The following is a 14,937-nucleotide window of genomic DNA, read 5'->3' on the forward strand; positions in this document are numbered from 1 at the left end:
TGCTGGAACCACCATGTCTGGTACCAATAATCATACCAGAAGTTGCTTAAACCACGTTTTGCTAAATTCTCATGTTTGGTCAACTAAACCTCTTCATGTCTACATGCTTTATACACTGAGTTTCAGCCATGATTGGGTGGAGGAGCAGGGTATCTGCATTAACAAGCAGGGGTACCTAATAAAGTGGCCACTGAGTGCAAGTTATAATATCCTTGTCAAGATACACTGGCACAGTATCTTCAGTCTAGGTTTCCAGTTTATCAAAAAAAATAATACATAGAAATGAATAGATATAAAAACCCTATGTAATTAAAATGAGCTGAAAGTAGTTCTATTAAAGGGCGTTTCCAGGCAACCTTCTCCTGGTGATCCCTTGTATCCTTTTCCAGACAGACAAAAACCTGAGGACCAAAACACCACAGCATGAACGGGGCCCAGTTTGTATCCATGGCGACATCGCCGGCTTCCTGGAGAACCTCTGAAACTTCCGCAATGATTGGTCGCAAGGCACGGTTAGCCAATCAGAGCTAACAACAGGAAGTGGGGACAGCGGAGGAAGTTTTTTGCGGTTTCGTGCATCTCAGTTGCAGCAGAAACAGACGCCAGATTTAGCCGAGCTCTGAAAGTCTTCACCCGCTGGCAGTTTCAGTCCCGCGCAGACAGAAAGTACCGTGCTCCACCCATAAATTTTATCTTACAGTTTCCCCTGCAAATCAACCAATCGGGTTGATCGATTACCACATGCATAAATTACAGGAGGGGAAAAAAGAAAAAGAAAAAAAAAAAACACCTGACTTTCACATCAAGCAAATGCACCAATTTTGAATTTAAGGTCTCATTCCACAAGTATCAGGACAGCTGATTGAGACTCACAAATTGTAGTAACAATTTAGAGAAATAATTGTACAAAAGGGTGCACACCTTTAAGTGAACATTTTAAGTCCATACAAGCTCTCCATACAAAGTTTTACAGGGGGGGGGGCTTTCTATATCTGAATCTTTATCTGACATCAGAAATTTGCTAGCCAAGTAGCACCAGTCTCTTTGGGAAAGGTAACTAAAGGGCAAAAGCAGTATTTTAAGTTTTTTTTTTTTTTTTTTTTTTTTTTTTTTTTTTTAAGCGCCCCGTTTGAGGTAAAAGGGAGTTTCAAACTCACTGCAGGCTGTGAATTCATCAGATCGGGTTTGGTTATGAAATGAAAAACAGTCCCACGGGCAGTTTCTCCCAGACTTCACCATTCCAGCAGTTAAAACAGCTGTGAAGGGTCTTAGCGTTAGCACCGTAGTGTCCCCTAGGCATTTTAAACGTTCATTTTATTGACTTATAAACGATGTACGCAACTCAAATACACAAAACAAATGCACACAGCTCAAATGCACACGACACAAAACGTGTTGGTTTGCACTGTCATCTTTTGTGTCATTTCTTTAGCAAAATAACATGTAAATCGACACACACACAGAACATGGGGGCGTAAAGAGGCAAGAAAAGGGGAAAAGTACAATTAGATTTTTCCCTTGATTTTGAAAAAGGGGTTATTGCGAATCGTCGGTTATTATAAACTCCTCCCACTCACTTCATTACACAAGGACGTGCTGCCGTGGTTACCGATACAATTAGTTCTGGAACCCTCGGACGCAGGAATTCCACAGGAAGGAAATCATAGCAGGGAGAGCGAGGCGCAAAATGTTAAGATTTTATTTACAAAGGTTTGTCGACTTACAGAAAGTAAAAAGTGTAGCTACAACCTTGATTTGTGCAACAGGAAACCATGGGGTGGGGGGGGGGGGGGGGGGGAGAAAGAACCATGGCTCACCTGTTGCCCTTTGTTGCTATAGCAATAATCTTAATGGGGGGAGGGGGGAACAAACAAAAAAAAAACAAAAAATAAAGAAATAAATTCATCCAACAAAATATTAAAAGCAGAGATCCCAAACTAGATACCAGTCCCCAAAGTCCTGACATGGATTTACACAAAGGATTGAGCGCGAGCGTGTGGAAATTCACGCTCACGCAGCTGAGACACACCCAACTCCAGTCCACTCTTACAGTAGGGGACAGAGGCCTGAGGATGGTGGGGGGCTGGGGGGGTAGGGAACGGAGGGGGTCGGTAACCAATTGGACGTTCGATCGCTTTTAATCCTCGTCTTCGTCGTCGTCGTCATCTTCGTCCTCAGCTTCACGCTTTCTCTTTTCGCCCTTCCCAGACTCCTCTTCTTCTGGAATGAAACAGTCACGTGACACTGGTAAGAAAGTCGCCTGACAATGCTAGGAAGTTCACACGGACAACACAAGGAAAGTCACATGACACTGGGAGAAGCCCCGGGTCCTGCTGCCTGCCAGCTCTGGTTTATCAGCCCCCCCCACCCCCTTCCAAATTTTAAACAAAAATGCATTGACTTGTGACCCAGTGACCATTTTACACACTGTGAGCCAGATCAGGCCCTCAAGGCCACTAGCCTCTACCTGACAGTCATTCCACTGATTAATGTCACTGACTGGCCAGAGATTCCACTCCAGTCTGGGCCCTGTGTCACAAAGCAGGATTACTGACTGAGCTGTGTAACTGCACTGAGCAAAACCCTGAATCCTCCCAAAACTGGAACACGGACTAAAGTAAAAAGAGGTGTTCCAGGTTTAACTCAGTTATCCAGCTAACCCAGTAATTCTGCTTTGTGGAATACCCCCTTGGTGTCCCAGGAAGGACTGATTGGAGGAAACAAATGAAACCCAGCATCTTCCACTGAGGAAAACTGTGGGCCCCAGAAAGCAACGTTCGGGGGAGCCAATCCAGGAACCAATAACAGAGGACCAAGCCCAAACTAGACAGGGTCAGGCCCAGGTCATAGTCATGGTGACCGCTTTTACACTATAATCCTACCCACCCGGAAGCCCAGTGTATAATTTAACTATTTAATGTGGAACATTGCCAAATCACCTTCGTCGTCATCATCATCGTCATCGTCGTCATCATCGTCATCATCAACCCCTCCGTCCGGGCCAAAGTCTTCCACCTGGAAAAAAGTTTAGGCAAGTTTAAACAGGAAAACGGTATGCTGCCAATACATAAAGAAACAACTTTTACAAATCTGCCAACAACATCCTATTACTATGCACCCCCATATCACAACTTTCGGGTCCTAACACTCCAATACCACAAAGCCCAAAAGCAGGGAGACCCTTACCTCATCCTCCCCACTCACATCATCATCTTCATCCCCCCCCTCCCCTTCTACTTCCTCCTCATCATCATCGTCATCATCCTCTTCGTCAAAATCTTCCTCCTCTCCATCTTCATCTTCCTCATCCTCTCCCTCTGTTGAAAAAAAAAAAAAAAAGCAGAGAAGCTCAGCATTAGAGCGCACGCACTCCTGAACACATTTACACACCACAGACACTCAAACCCCCGACAGAGCAGCGGCACAACCGCCATTAAACCTCGCTCACCTTCATCATCGTCGTCGTCGACCCCATCCGCTTCCCCGTCCGAGTCGGACGCTTCCCTGTCCTCCATGTCGTAGCCGTCCAGGTACGTGAGCCGAGGCAGGAGCTTGAACACGCTCTCCCGGTAGTCGTTCAGGTTGGTCACCTCACAGTTGAACAGGTCCAGGCTCTTCAAGTTCTCCAGTTTTTTCTTGTTGATGAGGAAAAATTATAATATATATTATAAATAAGATTTAACCAGCAGGACACACAAGCGGGGGGGCCCCAATCGCTCATCAGGGTAGTCTAGACAGGTGACCCACCCCCAATAATTAAGGGTTTCCAGGACACCGAAACCACAGACAATGCAACACAAATGGTTCATCTAATGAGGTCTTCACAACCGCTGGTTGCTACCCGATGGTGATTGGCCGACCCCTACTCTACACTTAAGACAGGCTTCTAATCAAAATTATGTCCCAAGAGACCAAGTGACTCATCTGACAAGCAGGAAATGTTTGTTAAGAAAAATTTTAAAAATCAGTAAGTCAACCCCCATTGCCTGTGTGTAATATGAGCTTTTCAAGCAATCAGCTGTTGCCCATTGAAAAATCAACACTTTCACTCCATGCAATTCTAAGGTCCCTTCTAAGATCTTATTTACATACATATTTCTCCCACTTCATGTGGGTTTGTATAAAATATGACATTTTCCCTGGGAAAACCCCACATCCTTTGAGTTTTACCAAGCGCATGCGTGTTCGCTTTTTTCTCCTTTAGTACATTTGACTAGCTTTCTGTTTCTTGGGATAGATAAACCCAGATGTTGCTGCCTTCTAATGCTAGCAAGACTGTTCATTATGGTAAAGAAAGAACAAAACAAAAATGGATTTTTACTCAGCGTTTCCACCAAATTCTCAATTCCAAACGAAACACCTTCTCACCCTCTGTAGCCAGTTAATTATGCAAGTCAGAACACCAACAGGGAAACCTGGACAATAAAAATTAACACTTGAAAAGGGTGCATTAATTAAAGTCATTCCGGGGCTGCTGGGTGGCTTATTCCGTTAAGGCACCGGTTTAGTGTTTCAGATGGTCCCAACGTAGTGGTATCGAAGCCGCAGTGCAAAGCACAATTGGCTCAACATTGCCCAGAAATAGGAGGTTTCAGTTGACTGGGATGGCAGCGTTTTACCGTGCACCAGTGACCGCCCCCCCACCCCCCCTCACACTGCCCCCCAGGTGGGTAGGTGTACCTACCAAAGGTTCCAGCGTGCTGATATCTTTCAGCTTATTCCCACTCAGGTTTAGATGCGTGAGGTTTGGCAGTTTCTCTGCTAAAGCATCAAGGCCACCGGAAATTCTGTTGTCGCTGAGCTCCAACTGAAAGACAATTTTTGAAAAAAAACTGAAGACCGTTCCATGCAGAAAGGCCACATTCACGCATCAAGCGCAGCCACCCTCACGGCCGGCACAGCTAAGGTTCTGTTGCTCTTTTAGATGCCCCACCATATGCCCCACCCTGAATATCACACAAGCCCAGAGTATTCACCAGAACAGGTTTTAGAATTTGCTTGAAATTACTTGGCAACCATTAAAACGCCTAGAAACAGTCGACACCAACCACGGCAGCATTTCCACAGAACAGTACTTTCAATGTTAACGGACACAAACGGAGGAGCAGTGTTCTCTGTCATTCGGAGACTTGTTCTCGATTATCCTCCCACGATCCCTGCCTCTGAAGAGTCAGAAAAACCTTCAGAAAAGTCTGTTTTTGGAAACCAAGTAGGTGGTGTTCTACCTACGAGGGACAAGCTGTAACTCAAGAGCAATTTCTCTCATAATGTCCTCTTACTGGTAACCTGACAAGGGTGCAACTGGTTACAGGAGAAGGAAACAGCTCGGACATGTTTAAGGACTTACCTTTTTCAATTTTCCAAGCTTGGGAAGGTTGGAAACTGACATCAAGCCAACATTTATCAAGCTGAGAAATTCAAGATTCACAAATTCTGCGGTGAGGCCTTCGATCTTCCCTTCGTTGGACCTGCAGTTGTCCAGGACTAGTTCTCGTACCTGTTTAGAAAACATAAATCACTAGTTAAACACAGACACACTTCACTCTCTTAAACTGCATTAGCGGCAGTGAAGTTCCACGTGGTGAAGCCCTTCTGAAGTTCTTACTGGGGATTTTCTGATCTAATAGTCGTCAGTAATTTTGTAATTTCATGTGTCTTCTCTCAAACTACACACACCCATGTTATATTTATTGTTGGAGCAGAAAATAACTTGCAATTTGCTAAAACAGCCAAACGAAAAGTTTGATGATGTACAAAGATTTTTTAAAAATGTAACTGTTGCCTTGAAAACCCATAATCAATTCAAGGTTATCAATCAATTTAAGGCTAAGTCAAACTGATTATGCACGTTCAAAATCTGTATAAGATTGTCGAACAACTACTAAGTGTGCGTGCATACAAACGTATCTGCAAAGGAGACGCAATGCCGTTAGCTGGCTGGTTAACGCGGGACAGTATTTGCTGTTGCAGCAGTCAGCGCCACAAACCCGCAATTGATCCACTTGCAAGCTGAGAAAACGCACGTCATTGCCCTTTTAAGAGCTAACGCGTATTAAGGATCTAAGCCAGCAACACCGACGGGGCGCTACTGCCTAGATACAAAACGGCTTTGGAGAGGACCTTAACTAACGAATTACTTTAAATATATATTATTTTAATTGCAAATTCAACGCTGGTAAAGTTGACGTGAGCAATGGTCGCTGAAAACAAACAACAGAGACTCCATATTTTTGCATCTACGTTTTCGGCCTGTGGCGAAGGAGACGTCGAAACGGAAATAAACGACACAAAGATGGAGATAGTTCCGTTCTCCTCAGCTTCAGAGATGGGGAACGTTAGTTCCTTTCTCCCCAGCTTCGGCAGTGACAACATGGCGATTCCCAGATACAGTATGCCGGACTCTTAACACAAGGAATTATTTTTTTATTTGTAAAATTAAATAAAAATGCTAAATCCAATTAAATGTCAAATTGTAGCTACATCATGTAGATATTTTAACTTGGAACTGCTGCATGCTTCCGTGTTCATTTTTTTTCAGTCGACCTAATGCTAACGCTACTGAGCTAGCAATGTGTCATCAAAAGTGCGAACATTAGCTAGCTAGCCCAGAAACTGGTCAAACGATTGATAATAATCGACCAACTTTTTATGTTCGACGTGTGCATTTAATGGACAAGCTAAATCACAGATTTATGTTAAAACAGTACTGCTTAGCAAGCCAACTCTCTAAGGTTTTGTACGTGTATATTTTAAATCCGCTCAATAATATGGCGGGAACCAAAAAAAAAAGTGACGGGCTAGCCAGCTAACGTTAGCCGGCCCTTGCAGTGTCTTCAAATGGAAAAAGACATGATAGTTGGAAGACTTTTATTATTCAGTTATTATAATTATCCAAGTAACAAATATTAGCCAACTCTTTAGTCTAGGTAGGTAACCGCTATCAGCAAATATTAGATGAAGTATCTCCAAAAAAAATTGGTAACTTGGCTACCTGGAGAATTTTATGACTTTTTGCGCAATTTTTCATTAACGTTAGCCACAAAATGTTGAAGGGCTGGAACGAGAGCTAAACAATTACGTTACCGAGTTCGCCAACTTCTGTAGGATAAGTTATGCAGAACTGGTTTGGGACATAACGTTACTCGTTACCAAAAATGTGAAATAGTCTAAGGGATGGAAGTTGGTTTGTAAATGTGAACATGTATGTAATCTAGCGCTGTCTCCGTGTTCTCGACATTGCGGATCCCCCACAATATTAGCTAGCTAGGCTAGTCTAGCTATATTTTCAACTGATATTGTGTTTTGGTAACAAGCTGGACTAGCTCGTCGTGTATAATTTAACGCACTGAAATGTGCCTTGTAATAAAGTGTGCCCCATTTTACAGTTACAAACATGGCTCCCCATGTCTCATAATATAAGCCACCCTTTCAATCTCCCCACGCATCGTGCTAAAACGCAACCTCCCCTTGTGCAAGCCGAGGAGCCCGCCCGCCCCGCTGGTTAGCTAGCTAGCTAGCAACCATTTTATGAAAACGGGCAACCTGGCTTGCCGGACCGTGTTTACAAAACCGAGCCGTGAAGAGGCTGCGAAACGGTTAAAAGGCTGCAGTAATAATGGTAGCAAACCTGGCTCGCCAGCCAAAAAATAAGTACTTACTTAGCTGGCGAGCTATGCTGCCTTCCTCAAGTCCCCTCTATCTTAAACGAGCCACACAGGTACGTAGACGAGCTGGTAACGTACGGACCCAAATCTGAAACTTGCTAGCCGGTCAATACATTTTCATGCACACCAAAGCAGAAAGTATCATACCCATGTGGTCACCATTAGCTAGAAACACGGGTCACAAGGCGAGCAAGAGTAGCAAGCTAGCATGGCTAACTAAGGTTTGGGTTAAAAAATCACTTACATCAGACTGTGGCCTGTTTCTAAGCTCCAATTGAATCCTCTTTTTCATGTCCATCTTCCCCTTTAAAAGTTTTTTCCCCTCTTGGGTTTTGGTGGATTTTTTAAAAAAAAAATTCAATCCAAAAGGCAGAGAGATGCCCCAATGGAGGGAGAAAATGGGAACTAAAATGAACTGAGTCAAACGCCAAGTTACTCGCGGAGAGGAGAAACCATGGAGGGAAACGGCACTCATACAGATATATACTCAATACCGCCATCTCTGGTCAGAAACGCCCACTACAATTAAACAGGCAATGCAGTCGTTGAACTCGATGCCTGTTTTCATTCATATTTATTGGACAAAAGTATTTTCTTTTTTATGAAAAAAGTCCTGTCCAGCTTAAATTGAAAGAAAAATAAGAATTATTGAATCAGTGTGTGAGTATGAATGTTGGGCGTGTAGCTTGCGTCTCATCGCGCACACATAATCTGAAGCATATAACATTTTCCAATGCCCTGGCTGTAGTAAGGCATTGTGAACTTTTATTGTGAACGGCAATTACTATCCAACAGGATAGTTGGGATATTCTGTTGAGGACTTGGGTTTGTGAAAGTACTGTGAACTGAGCATTCTATACGCATGGGGAAATGATTTTTATCACTACAGAAACATTTATTGCACAAGCACCTAAAGACAACAGATGTTGACCTATGACACATTTTCTAAAGTTTAGTTGCTAGGTTTGCTATGTCTGGTAGGTGGCGCTATGGTTGCAGTGTTGACCACTCTGAAGTCCATATAGCCTATCAACTTGCTGTTAGAATATGTTAGAAACTTTTATACATCATTAGGGCCCATAGAAATACCTCTCAAGCCCCTTGGAAAACAGCTGTCTCACTGCAGAACATACATCTCAGATGATTGTCTAATTACCACAAGTTTTGAGCATGTGCCTCGAATGTGAAGTAAATGTGTGCCCAAATGTTATTGTACTCCACAGTAGGGAGATACAATTCAAAAATTAAACCAGGAAGGAAAAATATTACATACTTGGGTCATACTCACTGCTTTGAAAAATTCAGGAACTGGCTGAATCACATTTTTTTTATCTGATCAGCAGTATAGTATGTAGTGATATCACTATATATATATTCGGCAACTTTAGTTTCAATTATAAATGGTTTATTACCTCTAACAATTTTATTAATTTATTGACTTTCTAGAGGTTCATGTTGGCTTCATTTAGTCACTGACAAAACAATTTCGTTTCATCATAAATCAACACTTTTAATGACCAATACCAGGAAAAACAGGTGCTCACATGTGGTCTGTGCCAAAGTGGTCAGTAGTCTCATTTCACATGATGACATATACAGTACTATAAAGATATAAAGATTATAAACTGCTATAAAGTTAAGAAACTGCATTTACAAAAGACTGTTACATTCATTATTTTCATCACTTGTATTATTATTTTTTTAAAGGGGGAACTCAAAATAACAAAAGAATAAAAACAGTAGACATGATCCTGAAAGCAGCTCACCTGGCGCGAGTTCACACTTCTGTGGAAAATCTGCCCGTTCGACAACACATCGCTTTCCATCAAGTTGCCGTGGAAACGTGAAAAACATTCTTCCAGCCATTCCACACCACCTTTCTGTAAGCGGCCACTGACCACTCACGTGGTGGAGAGCGGAAGATTGTGGAAGACCGTTTGCATTTTTTCTGCTGGCATTGACAACGCAGGAACACGGCTTAGCCAATCAGAGGATGTCGGAGGGCGTTTGACTCCTCCCACACCAAACACACCACGGGAGTCACATTTGTTGGCAACAGAAAAAGGGGGCCCTCCCATTTTAGACAACTAGCGGATCAAAGTGCAAAGGAAAACGGCAAGAGATTTTCCACAAAATGGTAAATGCACCAAAAAAAGCTGGTGAATTAGTGAGATAGAAACTACGCATCCCTGCAGACTTATTAAGTTTACATCACGGAGAGGAGATACGGATGCTGATGCTTGTGATGTGGACATCAGGTCCATGTCACGTCTCCCCTGGCAACCGTGTTGACCGCACATCTCCCTCAGCGACCCGCGTTCGCCTCGGGCGTCGCTGAGTTGCCCTGAGAGGAAGACGAGTGTCTGTCACCGGGTGTCGATTCCACAGTCCCACGCCGGGGAGCACTTCACAGCTCCAGCTTGTCCTCGTAGAGGCACATACAGGAAGCTCTCTGGCTGTCCAGGTACGGCTTACAGCCCAGGTGCATCACCGCGTCGAACAGCAGGCTGACCGCCGACTCGCAGGCTGAAGCAGCAGCGCAGGTAAACACAGGTAAGCACAGGTAAGAACAGGTACAAAAGGGTCAGTGTGACACAGGGAGGATGTTTAGTACAGGGTTATTCTGACAAAGTATATTAAGATTCACCAGCATCTGTATAGAGAACATTATAGTCAGGCTTCTGTGTCATGTTTAGCCCTGATATTATAACTGTATTCTTGGTGCACTGCGACAGCCAATTGCAGACTGCTACATGTTTATTTCTCTGAATGCGCAATAGAAACTTCTCAGACCTGTTCCACTGCTGCAAGCTCATCCAATTCGGATCCGATACCAGAAACCGCACTATGAACATGCCTTCTGGCTTGAGGTGCCACCTATTCACCCCATTCAGTGGGAACTCTGAAAATGGCTCTTACCTGCATTCAAATAACATTTGTCCTTAAATTTAGCTTGGAAATAAATGCAAGGTTATTTTGGTGATGGCAGAACTCGCGAAAATAGTGTTTTTGAAGGAGAAATGAGCAGTTGTGCTCAGTAGTGAGTGGAAGTCCAGTGAATCCTGACCCCCTGTGTTGGTGCACTGCTTACCTTGCACACTATGGGACAATCCCAGCGTCCTCTGCACATTCCTGCAGATGGTCTCCAAGCAGACATGGAATTGCCCATCACAGTCGTGCTTGACACTCCCGCACGTGTCATAGCAACGGTCGTGTCGGTTACAGCATTTGGTCACGGACGGAATGCCGATATCAAACTGAAAAAAAAAACAGGAGGGAAAAGCAGAGTCATGTGACCTCAACCCAGCAGAGTGGCAGTTGGTATTTGTTTCAAGTCTAAATGGGAAAAGCTCGCCCCATACCACAGTCAGATACAAACAGCCCGCAGGCCAACTATGGCTCAGATTAGATTTTTTAGAAATCAGAGTTATCCATTTTAACCCATTAATGCCTTCTTAGATTATATACATTAATGAAGATAACAGGTTAAAATTTGAAAATATTTTCATCACTTACTTTATTTTTAATTCAGTGTCTAAATGTATAATGTCTATTATAAAAGCTCTGTTCATTTTAAATGACTACTTAAGTTTTTATATTTATTATCAAATGCACGTGTAAACATGTTGATTTGCTATTCATAAATTGTCCTGTACAATATATATGTTTTATATAAAGTTCAACTTCTGCCTTAGCAAGGATAAAAACAGTTCTATATGGCATGTTAATGCTCATGATGATGATGATGGTATTGTACTTAAAAATGTCATATCAATGAAGAAAATGCTGTACATGAACTCCAAACATAGGAGATCCACATCCGTTAGGTGGGGGTGGCTTGTAACCACGACGAGGCACTGGCTTATAACCTAAAAGAGAAAATAAAGTTAGAGGTCATTGTTCTCCTTTAATTAATAATGATAATGAATATTATAATTCTTCATAACAGCACCATAAAGCACAGAGGCCACTTCATTAATAACAGCATAATAACAGCTTAATAAAGCACAAAGGCCAACTCATTAATAACAACAAAATAACAGCACAGAGGCCATGTATTAACAACATTAGCATAATGGCTTATGAGGCATTATGCAGTCATAACCTCCCTTCTAGACTGTATGATTTTGTGCAGCTGATTCGACTGCAATCACTCCAATAAAGCTCCATAATAATGAAATGGCTATTACACCAATATGGTCAATGCAACAGTGCAATATTCCTAATTATGGTGATTTAATGTGAAATGCTATAATAAGGAATTTTATATCATTGCAATGAATTGGCACCACAGAGGTCACACCACTATGGACAATTAAATGGTGAGGAGAGACTACACAAACCCTCCAGATGGGTCCATATCCATAGGGACTAAATTGCAACATCCCAAATGTGGGGAGGTGAGAGCATTTATTTAATCTAAACTGTTTCAACTGTAATATCAAAACATGACTAAGTGACCATTGCATTTTCTGCCCCGTGCTCATTGTAATTCTAAGCACTGGAGATACAGTTACTTATTACTGTAAAACACGGCCATTACCACAGCCCATTACACTGCAGGTTTATTTGAAATGTCATAAACCCTAATGCTTCAGATTTACATCTCAGACGAGGAGGCACAATCCAATACCTGGCACCAGGTAAATGGCACTGAACAGGCACTGGGTGGCACTACAGCCTGTAACCATTTTCTTTCCATTACCTATCTGGTGCCATGCACATAACAACATTTAAAAATACCCAAATAACTTTCTTCTCAGTAATCCAATTCTAATTATTTCGTAAGGATTGACAGCGTCTATTGCAACCACCCCCAACATCAGACTATTTTTTTATATTTGTGATCTTCTCAATAATGCTGTCATGAGTATCATGAGTACCCAACATCCCAAGTTATTTCATCATAAATACGCTGTTAACTATCACTATTAAAACCAACTGACAAAAATGTCTTGGACGCCAGGCCTGACCCTCGCGCATTTGGACCCTGTCTCTGACTCTCTAAATTATCTCATCACTGATAATCCCTCGCGCTTGAATGAGGGTTGCTTAAGTTTTACAAGATAGCGTCCCTGCGAAAGTGGAACCGGAGAGAAATAAAGCTGAATTTCCCCCTCCCCGGGGCAGGTAAACGTACACGAGGGGACTCTCACACCCCCACTGCAATTATCGAACCTGGATTGCTAGAACTGTATGTTTCTGCCTGAACAATGTTTAACAAACTACCGCGCATTAACCGCTTGACCATATTGATTGGTACAGTTCTGAGAGAGATTCTGACAAGATGCCCTACTCCTCGCTGCGTTAAGTACTCTTTGGTGCGCCCTCGTTCTGGTCTGCAGAAGGACACATCAATTGATCACATTTTTGTTCCTGTTGCTGTGATCTATGGTATAGATTCACCTCCTCCAAAAACACCCACCCACCTCAAACATGGCAATGTGTATGTGCACCGTAAACATTTATTCACCACTAATATTAGTTTACTGTCTACAACTTTGCCCAACACAGATAGTTTCAATTTCATCACACTGATGCAAACAAGCCCACTCTCTGTCCAGATGGCTACTGCTGTCTGAAGTAGGCAGCTGTAAAAGCGCTCTTAGCTTCATTTCATTGCGCTACAGGTGTTCCATTACGCTAAAAATTCATTAAATAAACTTCTGCCATAAATCATATGGCTTATGCCCAAGACAGTGACGTCAGCCTCAGACATACAATTTGCAACGCCAAGCAAATATAACCAGGACAGCGTTCTTACGATGCTACGTTTGAGAATGTCACTACACAGTAACAAAATAACGTAAGATATGTGTCCCTACCGTCGCTGCATTTGTAATGACATAACCCGTCTTCTCCTCCAAACAAGTCTAGTGCTGCGTTAAGGTATGTGTCTATCTTATGAATCCCATTCCGGATAGTTTTTAGAGTCATTCGCCAGTCTGGTGTTTCTGGCTCACGGTCTTGTATAGTGGCACACACACGGCTCACAAATCCAAATGAAAACAGAACGGCAAAACCTGAGAGGAAAAAGTAGTGCATAGTCCACTCGGTGCTGTTGATGTCTGTTATAAAGCTTTGACCTTGCCTTTGGTGGCCTAAAAGTGCATGCTTTATTCTTATTTTCAACTGACTAAATTACTTTAATCCATTCGACTGTCTACCTGAACAGCTAGTTACTTGTCGGAAGGTGTCAACATTGCGTTATCCTTCTTGTTCCGGGTTGTGTAAACGCACGTGACTGCGATGACACCAAGGTACACGTTCTAAATCGACGTGGTCGCAAAGTCGTCTTCGGTCCAAAGTGCACGGTGAATGGGAATCGCTCAAACAATGGTTGTTTTTTGTATTCAATGCACATGCTCAGCATTGTCCTAAATGCGTAACAAACGTCTGTACTAAAAATAATCAAGTGACGCTAATTAACACGTTTCTCTATTGAGAATTTTAAGCCTTGTTCTCGTCAGCTCCCTCGATCGGGAAAAAAGGAAAAGAGCGTCACAGTGTGTACTATGACTGCTACCTTGTGGTGCAAACTGGAAGAACATCTAACATCGCTCCGTGAGAAGATTAGTTCATTAAATGATCAAAGCTGCTTCCCTTTAACATGTCTCTGTCGATTTTATGTCCAAAAAGCTCAGTGAAATTTAATTCGTCTTGGTTCAAAACCACAAAAATCCATGTTCAGACTAGTAATGATGCACTAAAGGAAAGCCGAAACCGTTGTACCCTGGTGTCTTGTTGCCTATACGTAGCTAGATGTGGAGGGGGTTGATGCTTTGGGAACTGCCTAAGGTTGTCAGTTCAATGGGGTTGGACAGCAACAATTTCTGTGACTGAGCAAGAAACCCAGAGAATCTGCAATGCATGTTGTGTTAAAGTTAAAGGAGATAGGGCATTGTGGGACATTTTGGCCAATTAGTCACATTACATTCATTTAGTAGACACACCTATCCAGAGCCACTTACATTGTAGGAGAAACCTAAGTGTAGCCACCTGATTTACATTAGCATTCATGCCAGACCAGGCTGACATCACCAGACCAGCAAGTACAGACACAACATCACTAAAGCACTAATGCAAGTTAACTGTGCTAATCAATAACATCAATTAATATATAAATATTAATGGAAATATTAGATGCACTTGTGGTTCCCTCTAGATGTCAGAGAACATAGGTTACTGCCCTGATTGACTTCCCTCCAATCTGGTCTCTGATTGGCTGATGAAAGCCTGCTAGGACAATGTATTCATTGCATTCATTGCAAAT

At 42.6% G+C, this 14,937-nt stretch overlaps 2 protein-coding genes across 2 annotated transcripts; both read right to left on the reverse strand.

The window, feature by feature from the left end:
* Window positions 1-1,295: 1,295 nt before the first annotated feature.
* On the reverse strand, window positions 1,296-8,130 carry LOC118228414 (acidic leucine-rich nuclear phosphoprotein 32 family member B-like). Its single transcript, XM_035419932.1, has 7 exons — window positions 7,909-8,130; window positions 5,348-5,497; window positions 4,685-4,807; window positions 3,449-3,635; window positions 3,187-3,317; window positions 2,940-3,015; window positions 1,296-2,220 (listed from the first exon to the last, which is right to left on the reverse strand). Exons 1-7 carry the CDS (start codon window positions 7,960-7,962, stop codon window positions 2,138-2,140), a joined length of 804 nt encoding a protein of 267 aa, XP_035275823.1. The 5' UTR covers window positions 7,963-8,130; the 3' UTR covers window positions 1,296-2,137.
* A 1,022-nt stretch (window positions 8,131-9,152) lies between these two features.
* Window positions 9,153-14,188, reverse strand: pla2g12a (phospholipase A2, group XIIA). Its single transcript, XM_035417473.1, has 4 exons — window positions 13,490-14,188; window positions 11,457-11,533; window positions 10,756-10,921; window positions 9,153-10,190 (listed from the first exon to the last, which is right to left on the reverse strand). Exons 1-4 carry the CDS (start codon window positions 13,707-13,709, stop codon window positions 10,072-10,074), a joined length of 582 nt encoding a protein of 193 aa, XP_035273364.1. The 5' UTR covers window positions 13,710-14,188; the 3' UTR covers window positions 9,153-10,071.
* Between the last annotated feature and the right edge of the window lie 749 nt (window positions 14,189-14,937).

This window comes from Anguilla anguilla, chromosome 5, assembly GCF_013347855.1.
Source record: "Anguilla anguilla isolate fAngAng1 chromosome 5, fAngAng1.pri, whole genome shotgun sequence".
Lineage (NCBI taxonomy): Eukaryota > Metazoa > Chordata > Actinopteri > Anguilliformes > Anguillidae > Anguilla > Anguilla anguilla.